Genomic DNA, 12,330 nt, shown 5'->3' with positions numbered 1-12,330 from the left:
CGGCATGTGGGATCTTCCCGGACCAGGGCTCAAACCCGTGTCTCCTGCATTGGCAGGCGGATTCTTTACCACTGCACCACCAGGGAAGCCCCTGTCTTCTTTATTTTTATTATTGAGAACATGATGAGTTTCTCCCTGCCAAGGCAAAAAATATATACCTATACATATCTATATGTCAGTATCTATCTATCTATATCTAGACAGGTCTAGATATAGATAGATACAGGTAGATATAGTTATAGGTACAGGTATATAGATATATAGATGTAAATATATCCACAGAGGGAAACATACCATTATGTTAAGAGAGAAAACTTTTTTCTCCCCAGAATCAAATCTTAAAAGGAATGATCAATATAACAGTGTCTTCAATACTGGTTTGAAAGCAAATGCTTGAGCAATCTTCACGTGGCTGTTTCTTCTTGCTGTCCTTGGTATACATCAAGGGTATAACAGAACATGTACGTCGAGGTTATTTTGTACGGTTGGGCAGAGCGGGAATCCGACTGGGACTGAGCTAATGAGGTCCAAGCTTGTCAGTTTCCAGTCATGCCACGTGGTACCAGGACAGAACTCAGAATCCCTAGGAGGAATGGGAGAGTTTCTGCCAAGACTTACCTTCTTGGACCACCTCCTCTACTTGTATATCTGCCATCCTGCCCCGTGGTAAGCGCACAGCACACACATACTGCTGTCCAGATACTAATGTGCAGTTTGCTAGACAAGATTCCCCTCCTTTCTTGCCTCCTGACCTCCTCCTTATCCTTCCTCCCTACCTCTTGTCCTTCCTCACCTGACAAGGCCACGGATCATCATGGATCAGCCCCGCCGGCAGACTCAGTCCTCAGCTCTGATGTATAAACCTGCTGGAGATCCTCCAACCCTCCAACCTGGCCTGATCTTGCCTCTCCCATGTGCCTGCTCTCAAACTACATTCATTGAGGACCTGGCCACTGCCTAACGGGAAGCTGCCACATCTTGGCGAGCCCAGTGCCTGGGAAAGTGCCTGGCACTTTAAATAGGTAGCTTCCAAACGGGTAAGTGAGCAGGTGGGTGGGTGGAGAGATAGAGGGATTCATCTAATAGGGCAAACAAGCAGGATGGACTACAGAGGCCTGAGAACTCAGAGGCCTGTTCTGGGTCTGCGTCTCCCTGTGGAGCACACTGCTATAGGGTCACTGAGCCCTGAAGAATTGAAGAAAGTCTTCCCCAAAGAGCAAAGGTTTCAAACAGGACACGATGGCCTGGAGGACAAGAGAGACAAGAGCCCTTTCTCCCTCCCGGGGGCCTGGCCTTCTCTCAGAAAAGACCAAGTCACTAGTGGTCGGTCTTACAGCCACACTGTTTGCCCAGCCCTAGGCAGCTGGGACACTCAGGGGCTCAAACTCTTGACCAGTTTCTGAGGATAAGAGGATGTGTCTATCCTGTCCTCAGCTGCCCCCGCTTCTCTAAGAGACAAGTTCAATGGCAGGCCTGAGTTCACTGCGGTGGGGAAGAAGGGTCTTAAAACTGAGCCTGGCGCTGCTTTCCAGGGGTCACAGCAATCCCTGCTCTTCGTGTCATTGATGAGTGAAGTAGCCCAGGGCCCCAGGGCAACCGAACTCCATTCTCCTCTGTGCCCTCCTGCACTACCCTTCTCCAGCCCTTGTTCCTGTCACATCATCCTGGGCATTGAAACCCTGGCTGCTCCCAAACCAGGTGCCAGGCGACTAAGGACAGGAAGGGTCCAGGAAAGAGAGTCACCCTCAACTGCAATCTCCACTGCCCTTTTGGTAGGAACCTTGTACAACAACATCAGACCCCAGGAAGGTCCCGGAAGAAAGAGGGAATTCCCATCAGATTTAGAAACGAAAGTCTGGGCCTCCAAGCAAAGGCTTTTCTGTCCCTAAAAATGCAGACCCATCTCTAGACCTTCCCCATGTGGCCAGCAGGTGGCACCACCATCAGGGATTTCAAAACCAAAACTAAATTACACTGGAAACAGATTTTTTTTTTTTTGGTTTTTGTTTATGCAAATAGTTCATTCCCTACAACATTCCTCCCGTAATGGTCCCCCCCTTTTCCTCCTCATTCCCTCCCCCTTCCCTCCTCTGCGTGACTCTGCTCTCCCTGGACACAGAGTGGATGAAGACGCTGTCAGGAGAGTCAGAGACCAAAAAACAGGCCTTGAGAAATGTGAGTAAGGCTAATGGGGACCAAGGAGGGAGGGAGAAGCCAGAGCAGAGAATCCTGGGCACGGGAGGCAACCCTGCCCCCAGATTTACTCAGGGAGGCGGGAACACACTTCCCCTCCGTATATACCTTACCCCTTCCAACGTGCACATGCGTGCACACGTGCAAACGCATGCCCCCCGTCCCTCCTCCTGAGGGCAAGAGGAGACCTCAGACCCAGGAGGTGATGCCACCTCGTCTTCCTCCTCCAGCTCCTAGGGAGCAGCGAGATGGGGGACCCACTCAGCCCTGGAGAGGCGGCGTTTTGTGCCCGAAACCATCTTCCATAGGTGGTTTCTCCCAGAGGCCTTTGCTGAGCCTTTGGGAGCCCTTTCGGAGAGCCGTGACTGGAAACCCTCACCCCCAATTAACGGGTCCCAAGCCAGCCCTATTCCGGGAAGGGGAGGGGAGTGATGGGACAGGGCAGAGGAGGCTGGGGAGAGAGGTGGAGGGAGCGTGATGACCTCCGGACTGGACACCGCCCCGGGGAGTGTGCACCAATGCCGCAGCTGCAGAGACCAGCCTCCGCACTCCGCCCGCCCCCGCCCCCCAGAACATCTCTGTGAGGTCTAGAATGGGCCGAGAGGAAAACGCCCGGCGGTATGACCATCCCCACCCCCTCCACAGCCACTGCCCAAACTGCAAGGCTGCTGCACCCCTCCAGCCCTACCGATGCCTTTTTTCTTTTTGGCAGGTGGCTCTTATACGTCCTGGTGCCAGTCCTGTTCTACAGGGTGGGAGGCTCCGTCTTCACCCCTCGGAAGCTCTATGGGGAAGTGACTTCCCCTCTGTACCCCAAGCCTTACCCCGACAACTTTGAGACCACCACTGTGATCACGGTCCCCACGGGATACAGGGTGAAGCTCGTCTTCCGGCAGTTTGACCTGGAGCCTTCGGAAGGCTGTTTCTATGATTATGTCAAGGTAGGGGCTCAGGTTGGGTGGGCAGAGGGAGAGCTGGGTGTCTCTGGAACCTGGGAACCCTGTATAGGACCCCACCTGTGGACAAAGCCCCAAGCCTGTGAAAGCTGATGGCCAGGTGGGGTTTCTGAGAGTCAAGTGATGTCGTGGATGAGTGTCCACTGGTTTGAGAGCCCCTAGGGGAGCACTGAGGGGAGAGACACAGAGGGAAGGTACGGGCCCCACTCTCAGGAAATGTACTGCCTACAGGAATCAGAAAAACCTTCCCCATCTTCTTACTTGCTAGGAGCCTTTGGGAACTCGCTGTGCCTCAGTTTCCCTGTTTCCATGGAGAGTATCACCTTGGCTGCCACCTCACCAGGAACGCAGGGACATGGGGAGGGGAGACGTTCATGGTGGTGGCTCAAGCATAGGCTTCAGCAAGGACAGGGAGCTGTCTCCTCACCTCCGTCATGACCAAGGGCACCGTCCCAGTCCCATCTTTCTACATCCAATAAAAATGAGATTCTTGACTCAGGATTCGGGTAGAGCACGCACACAGCCCATAAATACTATTCCAAGGAGACCTCCTGGAGGTTATAAGAGAATAACATGAAAATGAAACATCTTCCTAGCCCAGAGGACTTGAGACGGCAGTGTTGGAGGCGAGGGGTCTTGGTGGCAAGGGATGGTGAAGAATGAGGTGGGGGGAGGGATGCCTTCTGCTCTGGAGGGGTTAAGGAATCTGTGAAGAAAGAGGTAAGGGAAGTTTGGCCATGCTTGCTAAGGCTACCAGGCCCCGGGGGCTCACGTTCAGCTGAGTCCATCACGAGGCATGGCTGGACGTGAGTGGTTTGACTAAGGCGAGGTGGAAGGACAGGGCAGAAGGTGAAGCAGACCATCCAGGCTCTAGGGATGAAGGAATGATAGAGGCCAGGTAGAGGCCACCAGGATTCCAGTGGGAGGCGGGCACAGGAGGAGATGGGAGTGAAGAAAGGTCTGAAACATGCTGGGGGTCATAAAAGGGGAAGGACGATGTTTGCAGGACAGGATAACGTGCAGAGTTAGCGGATGGAGATGCAGGGGACAGAGGAAAGGCACCTGGGGAAGCTTGCAACAGCCAGAACGCAGCAGGCAGAGAGCAGCTGGAGGCCGTCCAGCAAGGAGGCGTGATCCGCTCGTCGGGACAAGAGAAGGATGACCTTCACTGACCCTCCACGTGGGACGTGTCCCCTCAACAACTGTCCTTCTTCCACCAGATCTCTGCCGATAAGAAAACCCTGGGGAGGTTCTGTGGGCAGCTGGGCTCTCCACTGGGCAACCCTCCAGGAAGGAAGGAATTTATGTCCCAAGGGAACAAGATGCTGCTGACCTTCCACACGGACTTCTCCAACGAGGAGAACGGCACCATCATGTTCTACAAGGGCTTCCTGGCCTACTACCAAGCTGTGGGTGAGTGGTCCCTGTGCCCGTGTTCCAGCCCTCATATTGCACGGGGGCCGGAAAAGGAGAACCTTGACTCCAAAGAAGCAGGAAGCCTGGCCTTCCTTGCTCTTCCCAAGAGAGCTTTTTCCAGGAGGGGGCTGTCCACCTGAGCCCTGTCCCCACTGGGCAGTTCCCAGAAGGCGTTAGAGGGGCCGGGAGGCCCAGGCGGCCAGGAGCTGGCTTTGTCTGTTTAGGCCTCTGGTGAGTGACCTCGCTGAGACCAGCGCCACCACAGAAGTCCCCCGGCAGGAACTGAATCCTTCCTTCCGGAATCTCTTCCAGACCTGGACGAATGTGCCTCCCAGCTCAACTTGGTGGAGGAGAGTCCCCAGCCCCTGTGCCAGCACCTGTGTCACAACTACGTTGGTGGCTACTTCTGTTCCTGCCGTCCAGGCTACGAGCTTCAGAAGGACAGGCATTCCTGCCAGGGTGAGGTCAGGGTTGGGAGGAAGGGACCGAGCAAGGGCTCACCGGGCCAGCCCGAGTCTCCGGGTGACCCCCCTCCCGGCTTTGCTCTCACAGCCGAGTGCAGCAGCGAGCTGTTCACGGAGCCGTCGGGCTACATCTCCAGCCTGGAGTACCCCCGGCCCTACCCGCCCGACCTACGCTGCAACTATAGCATCCGGGTAGAGCGGGGCCTCACCCTCCAACTCAAGTTCCTGGAGCCTTTCGAAATCGATGACCACGAGCAAGTACACTGTCCCTACGACCAGCTACAGGTGCAGCAGACCTCCCCACCCCCAGACGCCCTGTCCTCTCCTCCCATCGCCACGTGGCTCTCTTACCCCTCCTTCCTGCTGGACCCTCTGGCCAATCGGTACAGCAATGACCAACATCACACATGAGTTGGGCAAGTTCCTACACAGCTGGCAGCTGGGTACTGGGGATCCCTTTTACCCTCCAGCTGAAAACATACAGAAAGCAGGATCCCCACCACCAGCACCACCGCCCCAGCCCTGGGGAAAAGTCTCTGAACTGGAGAGGTGACCCTCCCTCCTCCCCCATCAGATCTATGCCAACAAGAGGAACATCGGTGAGTTCTGTGGGAAGCAAAGGCCAGAGCCCATTGACACCAGCAGCAACTCCGTGGACCTGCTGTTCTTCACGGACGAGTCAGGGGACAGCCAGGGCTGGAAGCTGCACTACACCAGCAGAAGTAAGGCTGCCCGGGGCCCCTCGCTGGCCAGCAAGGGGGCAGGATGTAGTGGGTAGAAAGAAGGCCAGTGGCTCTGCAATAAACGCGCCCTCTGCTTTCCCTGACAGTCATCAAGTGTCCCCAGCCCAAGGCCCTAGACTCGTTCACCATCATCCAGGACCTGCAGCCTCAGTACGAGTTCCGGGACTACTTCATCGCCACCTGCAAACAAGGCTACCAGCTCATGGAGGTAAGAGCCACAGCTGAGGGGAAGGAACTGGCCCAGCATCAGGAATAATTCGCACAGCCAGGCCCACAGCAGACTGAGGCTCAGCCCCAAGTGGAATCATACACGTTTGAGCTGGAAGGGCCACCTGGCCTGTTCCAACTTGACTGCTCATTGGAAACACTTAGGATTTTAAAATACTGATGTCCAGGTCCCCCGCTAGAGCCTAGTCTATGGGTCTGGAGTGCAGCCTGGGCATCAGGATTACTAAAAGCTACTCAGGCGATACTACTGCCCAGCCAAGTTTAAGGGCTACTGGCCTTGCCCAACAACTCATTGTAGAGTTAGGAACCAAAGAGGCGGGGGCGGAGGTGAAGTGCAAGGAGCAACTCAACAGTACCGGGATTGTGTGCAGCAAGGATTACCACCAAACCCCCTGCCTCTTGCTCCAGGGCTCTAGGTTTGGGGATTTTGGTGTTTTTTTTTAAGACCTAACTGACTTTGTTCAATGATTCATGAATCGGGCAGCATCCCACCTAACAACAAGAAGGGGCTTCTTTTCTGTACATTGGTGGTCTTACCCCAGGTCCACCACCCTGTCCTCAGCTTTGCAGACTCAGGAAAATATGTGGTTTTCTCCACTGCTCAATCTCACAAAAGCTGGTAAATTAAAATGCTATTTTTAAAAAGCATGCAGTTGGAGTTACCCCTGGCCAGGGACCTGGGACTGGACATCCCGTCTTTGTTCAATAGAGCCACTTGGAAGACCTACTGTGAAACAGAGAAGAGACCTTTGGTTTGTCCTTCAGTTGTAGCAAAGTCACCGAACAAACCTTCTAAGTGTTACTGGGTGTCAGGCAGTGTTCTGGATGTGGGAAGTACAGTAAAAAGAAACACATATTCATGCAGGCTTCGTGGAGCTTACCTTTGAATGTTGCATCAAGCTGAGTGAGCCAGGTAACTGCTCCTCGCTCCAGGAAGGACTCAGTGTCCTAGACCCCTCCTCTCTGCTCAGGTGACAACTCACCACGTCCTACGTCCCCCGCACCCTTACCTTGGCATTTGTCATTCACACCATAGAGTTTTAAACAAGTCACACGGTTTCTCTCACATTATTTACATTTCACTGGGACATCCTAATCCTCGTACACATTCTCTTGCAATCAGTTCCAGGGCAAATTATCTGGGATGACTGTTGATCTTAATAAAACTCATTCATTTTGTCCAATTACTTTTCATTTCAGAGGGGGCCATCTCCTGCCCTGGTCCCTGCCATCTGCTCACCTACGACAGCACTTAGCATACGTCAGCATCCTCAAGCACCCTTGAAAGTGGCTGGGCTGCTCTAGTATTTTAGGAAAGGCCCTTGCCCTTAAGAAGACTACAGTCTAGGGGCGATGAGGTGACGAAAGGTGTTCCAGAGGAAGAGAAACATGGTTCTACTTCAGGGCAGAAACTTTTGTTTCAATGCAGAGAACACACAACTGGGCTTGTTGTTTTTTTAATTTAAAATTGTGGGGTTCAATTGGACCTCAGTGGAAACAGGCAAGAATCTAGAGAGAGGATTATTGGGTCTAACAACTAGCCCTAGGTCTGACTTCCTGCTGTGTGGCTCATGTGCGCCCATGTGTAAGTCTGGTCTGAAAGGACCGGCTAGGAAGAAGGACCAAGGAGCCACGTCCATGGCTGCTAAGGTCTGAGGGCTTGAGAGATGACTTTGCATCCCTACTGCTCCCGTGTGGGCGAGGACAGGAAGGGAGCTGCGGCACCTCCTTGTACTAACAGCACCTCTATCTCTGATCAAACAGGGCAAACAGGCGCTCCTGTCCTTCACAGCTGTCTGCCAGGATGATGGTACATGGCATCGCGCCATGCCCAGGTGCAAGAGTAAGTTGCAACTCAGGGACGTGTCTCCCCCGAGGAGAAGGGAAGAGGGGTCTGGCCTAAGCATCTCCCCAAAAAGACCCTCCCCTGACTTATCCTTTGAAGCCTCTGGCCCATCCAGGAACCAGTCAGCCCTCATCTCAGCAGGACTGACAGGCTGTAGCCAGGGCTGAATTTCGTTGTATCCAGTTCCCGTACATCACGAGAGCCCCCCACTCACCATAGCTCCCGAAGGTTCTCAGCATGTTCTGCGGGTCCACTCCTGCTCTGTGGGCAGACTGCTCACCTTCCTCCCACTGAAGTTCCGGTACAATCCTTACCAGCTCTCAGACGGCCCTGTGTTCTCTCCAAGTCAAGGACTGCGGGCAGCCCCGAAGCTTGCCTAATGGAGCCTTCAATTATACCACCACGACGGGGGTGAACACCTACCAGGCCCGTATCCAGTACTATTGCCACGAGCCGTATTACAAAATGCAAACCAGAGATGGCAGAAGCAAGTCTGAGCGAGGTAGGGACCCATGCAAATGGCAGTCTGCTCCCTCTTGTTGGGACATCTTCTGCAATTTCTTCCAATAGAATCCCTACAGAGTGAATATTAAGATATTTATCCAGGGCACTGGCTTCAGAGGTACCAAGAGGCATCTAATAAAGCTGAAGAAGGAAACACCTGAGCTGATACAAAGAAAGACCTGAATCTCATAAGCAGCTTCTTCTCACCACCATCACCACCACCACCATCACCACCACCGCCACCACTACCACCACCACCACCACCACCATCACCACTACCACCACCACCACCACCACCATCACCATCACCACCACCATCACCACCGCCACCATCACCACCACCACCACCACCACCACCACCATCACCACTACCACCACCACCACCACCACCACCATCACCATCACCACTACCATCACCACCACCACCATCACCACCGCCACCATCACCACCACCACAACCATAACCACTACTAGCACCACCATCACCACCACCACCATCACCAACACCATCACCATCACCACAACCATAACCACTACTACCACCACCATCACCACCACTACTGCCACCACCACCACCACCATCACCATCACCACAACCATAACCACTACTACCACCACCATCACCACCACTACTGCCACCACCACCACCACCATTACCACCACCACCACCACTACTGCCACCACCATCACCACCACTACTGCCACCACCACCATCACCACCACCACCATCACCACCACCACCATCACCACCATCACCACCATCACCACCACCACCATCACCACTACCACCATCACCACCATCACCATCACCACCATCACCATCACCACCACCACCATCACCACTACTGCCACCACCACCATCACCACCACTACCACCACCACCACCATCACCACTACCGCCACCACCATCACCACTACTACCACCACCACCACCATCACCACCACCACCATCACCACTACCGCCACCATCACCACCACTACCGCCACCACCACCACTACCATCACCACCACCACCATCACCAACACCATCACCACCACCACCACCACCGCCACCATCACCACCACCATCACCACTACCACCACCACCACCAGCATCACCACCACCACCATCACCATCACCATCACCACTACCACCACCACCATCACCACCACCATCACTACCACCATCACCACTACCATCACCACCACCATCACCACCACCACCACCACCATCACCACTACCACCACCACCACCATCACCACCACCATCACCATCACTACCACCATCACCACCACCATCACCACCGCCACCATCACCACCACCATCACCACCACCATCACCACCACCACCACTACAGCTTTATCAGTGAGACTTCCTCAGCCTTCTCCCCACATACCCTCTCAGGCTGCTATGTTGTGAATTTCTGCATTGAGGTTTACTAAATTACTCTCAAGTTCATCTGTGGGTATCTTTAAAACTTTTTTTTTTTTTTTTTTTGCGGTACGTGGGCCTCTCACTGCTGTGGCCTCTCCCGTTGCAGAGCACAGGCTCCGAATGCGCAGGCTCAGCGGCCATGGCTCACGGGCCCAGCCGCTCCGCGGCATGTGGGATCTTCCCAGACCGGGGCATGAACCTGTGTCCCCTGCATCGGCAGGCAGACTCTCAACCACTGCGCCACCAGGGAAGCCCGACCTTGTGCAAATTATTTAAACTCAGTTTCGTCGTCTATAAGGTGGGGATAATGGTGCATATCTGAAAGCCTCACGGTGGTGCTTAAATGAGATAATGCAGATAAAGTTCTGAGCAATGAGCACCGGCACACTGTCTGTGATCAGAAAACATAGCTACCAGGAATTCCCTGGCGGTCCAGTGGTTAGGACTCCACTCTTTCACTGCCAAGGGTGTGAGTTCAATCCCTGGTTGGGGAACTAAGATCCACCCAGCACCGCCAAAAAAAAAAAAAAAAAACCATAGCTACCATTAACATCTACTACCCAGCACCAAGATGCAATCACTGATGGAAGTTTGATAAGTTCCTTGCAGGTTTTGTGTCTACTTTCACAAATGGGGATCATGTCGAATATAATAGTTAAGCATTCTGATTTTTCCACTTAGCATTAAAACAAAAATATACGTATGGAGCCTCTTAACACTTTCAATAGCCCATCCACATATATTTGAACCTTTCCCTTTGATCCTTGACCTCTCCCTCCCGCACTTTGGTGCTCACTGGCCCCTGCCCACGACCTCCCAGCCTGAGCGCAGCCCCTCTCCCCTCAGGGCAGTACATCTGCACAGCTCAGGGCACGTGGAAGAATGAGCTGGCAGGAGAGAAGATGCCTCGGTGTTTGCCAGGTGAGTGGAAACCCTCCACCGTCCTCTGTGGCCCTGGCAGCCCTGGCAGCCCTGCAGGGCCTCAGAGGAGGCATGGCACAGAGAAGGGAGAGACGCTCCAGCTTGAAGCTGAAGGTAGACAGGGGGTGAGGGAGGAATCAGGAAAAAGGCGAGGAGACGCCCCAGCAGAAGGGCAGAGGGACCCAGAGAGCTGGACCTGCCCCGACATTCCTGGACTTTTCACTGAGCAGGTGGGAGATGAGGAATAAAACTAAAAAGAGCAAAAGGGACTTCCCTGGCGGTCCAGTGGTTAAGACGCCACGTCCCACTGCAGGGGGCACGGGTCCGCGGCGCGGCCAAAAAAAGAAAAAGGAAAAAAAGAGCGAGAAAAGCCCCAGGAAGAATAAACAAGAACGAGGAGAAGAGGCTGACCGTACAACAAAGACGGAAGGGAGGGAGGAGAGAGAAGAAAGGGCCCTGAGCTAAAAAGAGGGGGCGAAGGGGAGGGAACAGACCGCGGTGCCGGGCGCTGACTTCTTCCCCCTCCCCCCCGCCCCCTTCTCCCCCCCGCCCCCTTCTCCCCCCCCCCGCCCCCTTCTCTCCCCCCCCCCCCGCCCCCTTCTCCTCCCCAGTGTGCGGGAAGCCCGTCAACCCTGTGGAGCAGAAGCAGCGCATCGTTGGAGGCCAGAAGGCAAAGCTGGGCAACTTCCCCTGGCAGGCCTTCACCAACATCCACGGCCGAGGGGGCGGCGCGCTGCTGGGCGACCGCTGGATCCTCACTGCCGCGCACACGCTCTACCCCAAGGAGTACGAAGCGCAGGGCAACGCCACCGTGGACGTGTTCCTGGGCCACGTCAACGTGGAAGAGATCACCAAGCTGGCCAACCACCCCGTCCGCAGGGTCAGCATCCACCCCGACTACCGCCAGGAAGAGTCCCACAACTTCGAGGGGGACATCGCCCTCCTGGAGCTGGAAAACAGTGTCACCCTGGGCCCCAACCTCCTCCCCATCTGCCTCCCCGACAACGAGACCTTCTATGACCAGGGTCTCATGGGCTATGTCAGTGGCTTTGGGATCACGGAGGAGAGACTTTCTCACAACCTCAGGTTTGTCCGTCTGCCCGTAGCTAAGCGAGAGGATTGTGAGAGATGGCTCCGGAAAAAAAATAGGAAAGATGTGTTTTCTGAAAACATGTTCTGCTCTGGGGACCCGACTCTAAAGCAAGATGCCTGTCAGGGGGATAGCGGAGGGGTCTTTGCAGTGAGGGATGAGAAAAATGATCGCTGGGTGGCGACAGGCATCATATCCTGGGGCATCGGCTGCAGCAGGGGGTACGGGTTCTACACCAAACTGCTCAACTACGTTGACTGGATCAAGAAAGAGATGGAGGAGGAGGACTGAGCCCGGAATTCACTAGGTCAGAATCCAAAGAGCAGGGTGTAAAAAAAAAAAAAAGATTATCTAACCGGCTGTTGACAACCACTAAGAATCCATATTAAAATCACTGATGCAGAAAGACACTGTGTGAAATAAATTCTCTTTTCTATAATCCCATCCACACTCTTCACCTAAAATAACCCAAAGGTCACCTTTATTCCCCGCACCCCCGCCCCAGGGTTGCAGAAGATATATTCCACAATCTCTAGTTATCATTGTTCTCTTCCA

At 54.1% G+C, this 12,330-nt stretch overlaps 1 protein-coding gene across 2 annotated transcripts; it reads left to right on the top strand.

Moving 5' to 3' along the window:
• The first annotated feature begins 2,007 nt into the window (after nt 1-2,007).
• Nucleotides 2,008-12,183, top strand: C1R (complement C1r). 2 transcript variants are annotated; one of them, XM_004279084.4, is made up of 11 exons: nt 2,008-2,175; nt 2,906-3,134; nt 4,370-4,562; nt 4,878-5,024; nt 5,118-5,314; nt 5,604-5,751; nt 5,859-5,980; nt 7,765-7,843; nt 8,193-8,348; nt 10,611-10,685; nt 11,297-12,183. In XM_004279084.4, coding segments are annotated over exons 1-11 (2,118 nt in total). In that variant the 5' UTR covers nt 2,008-2,173; the 3' UTR covers nt 12,067-12,183. The 2 variants fall into 2 exon arrangements, with proteins under 2 accessions (XP_004279132.1, XP_033260238.1); XM_033404347.2 differs by lacking the exon at nt 2,008-2,175 and adding an exon at nt 2,664-2,811.
• Nucleotides 12,184-12,330: the final 147 nt, after the last annotated feature.

Source organism: Orcinus orca, chromosome 11, assembly GCF_937001465.1.
Source record: "Orcinus orca chromosome 11, mOrcOrc1.1, whole genome shotgun sequence".
NCBI classification, from domain to species: Eukaryota; Metazoa; Chordata; class Mammalia; order Artiodactyla; family Delphinidae; genus Orcinus; species Orcinus orca.
The sequence above is the reverse complement of the archived record's forward strand: the minus strand, read 5'-3'. Positions and strand labels throughout refer to the sequence as shown.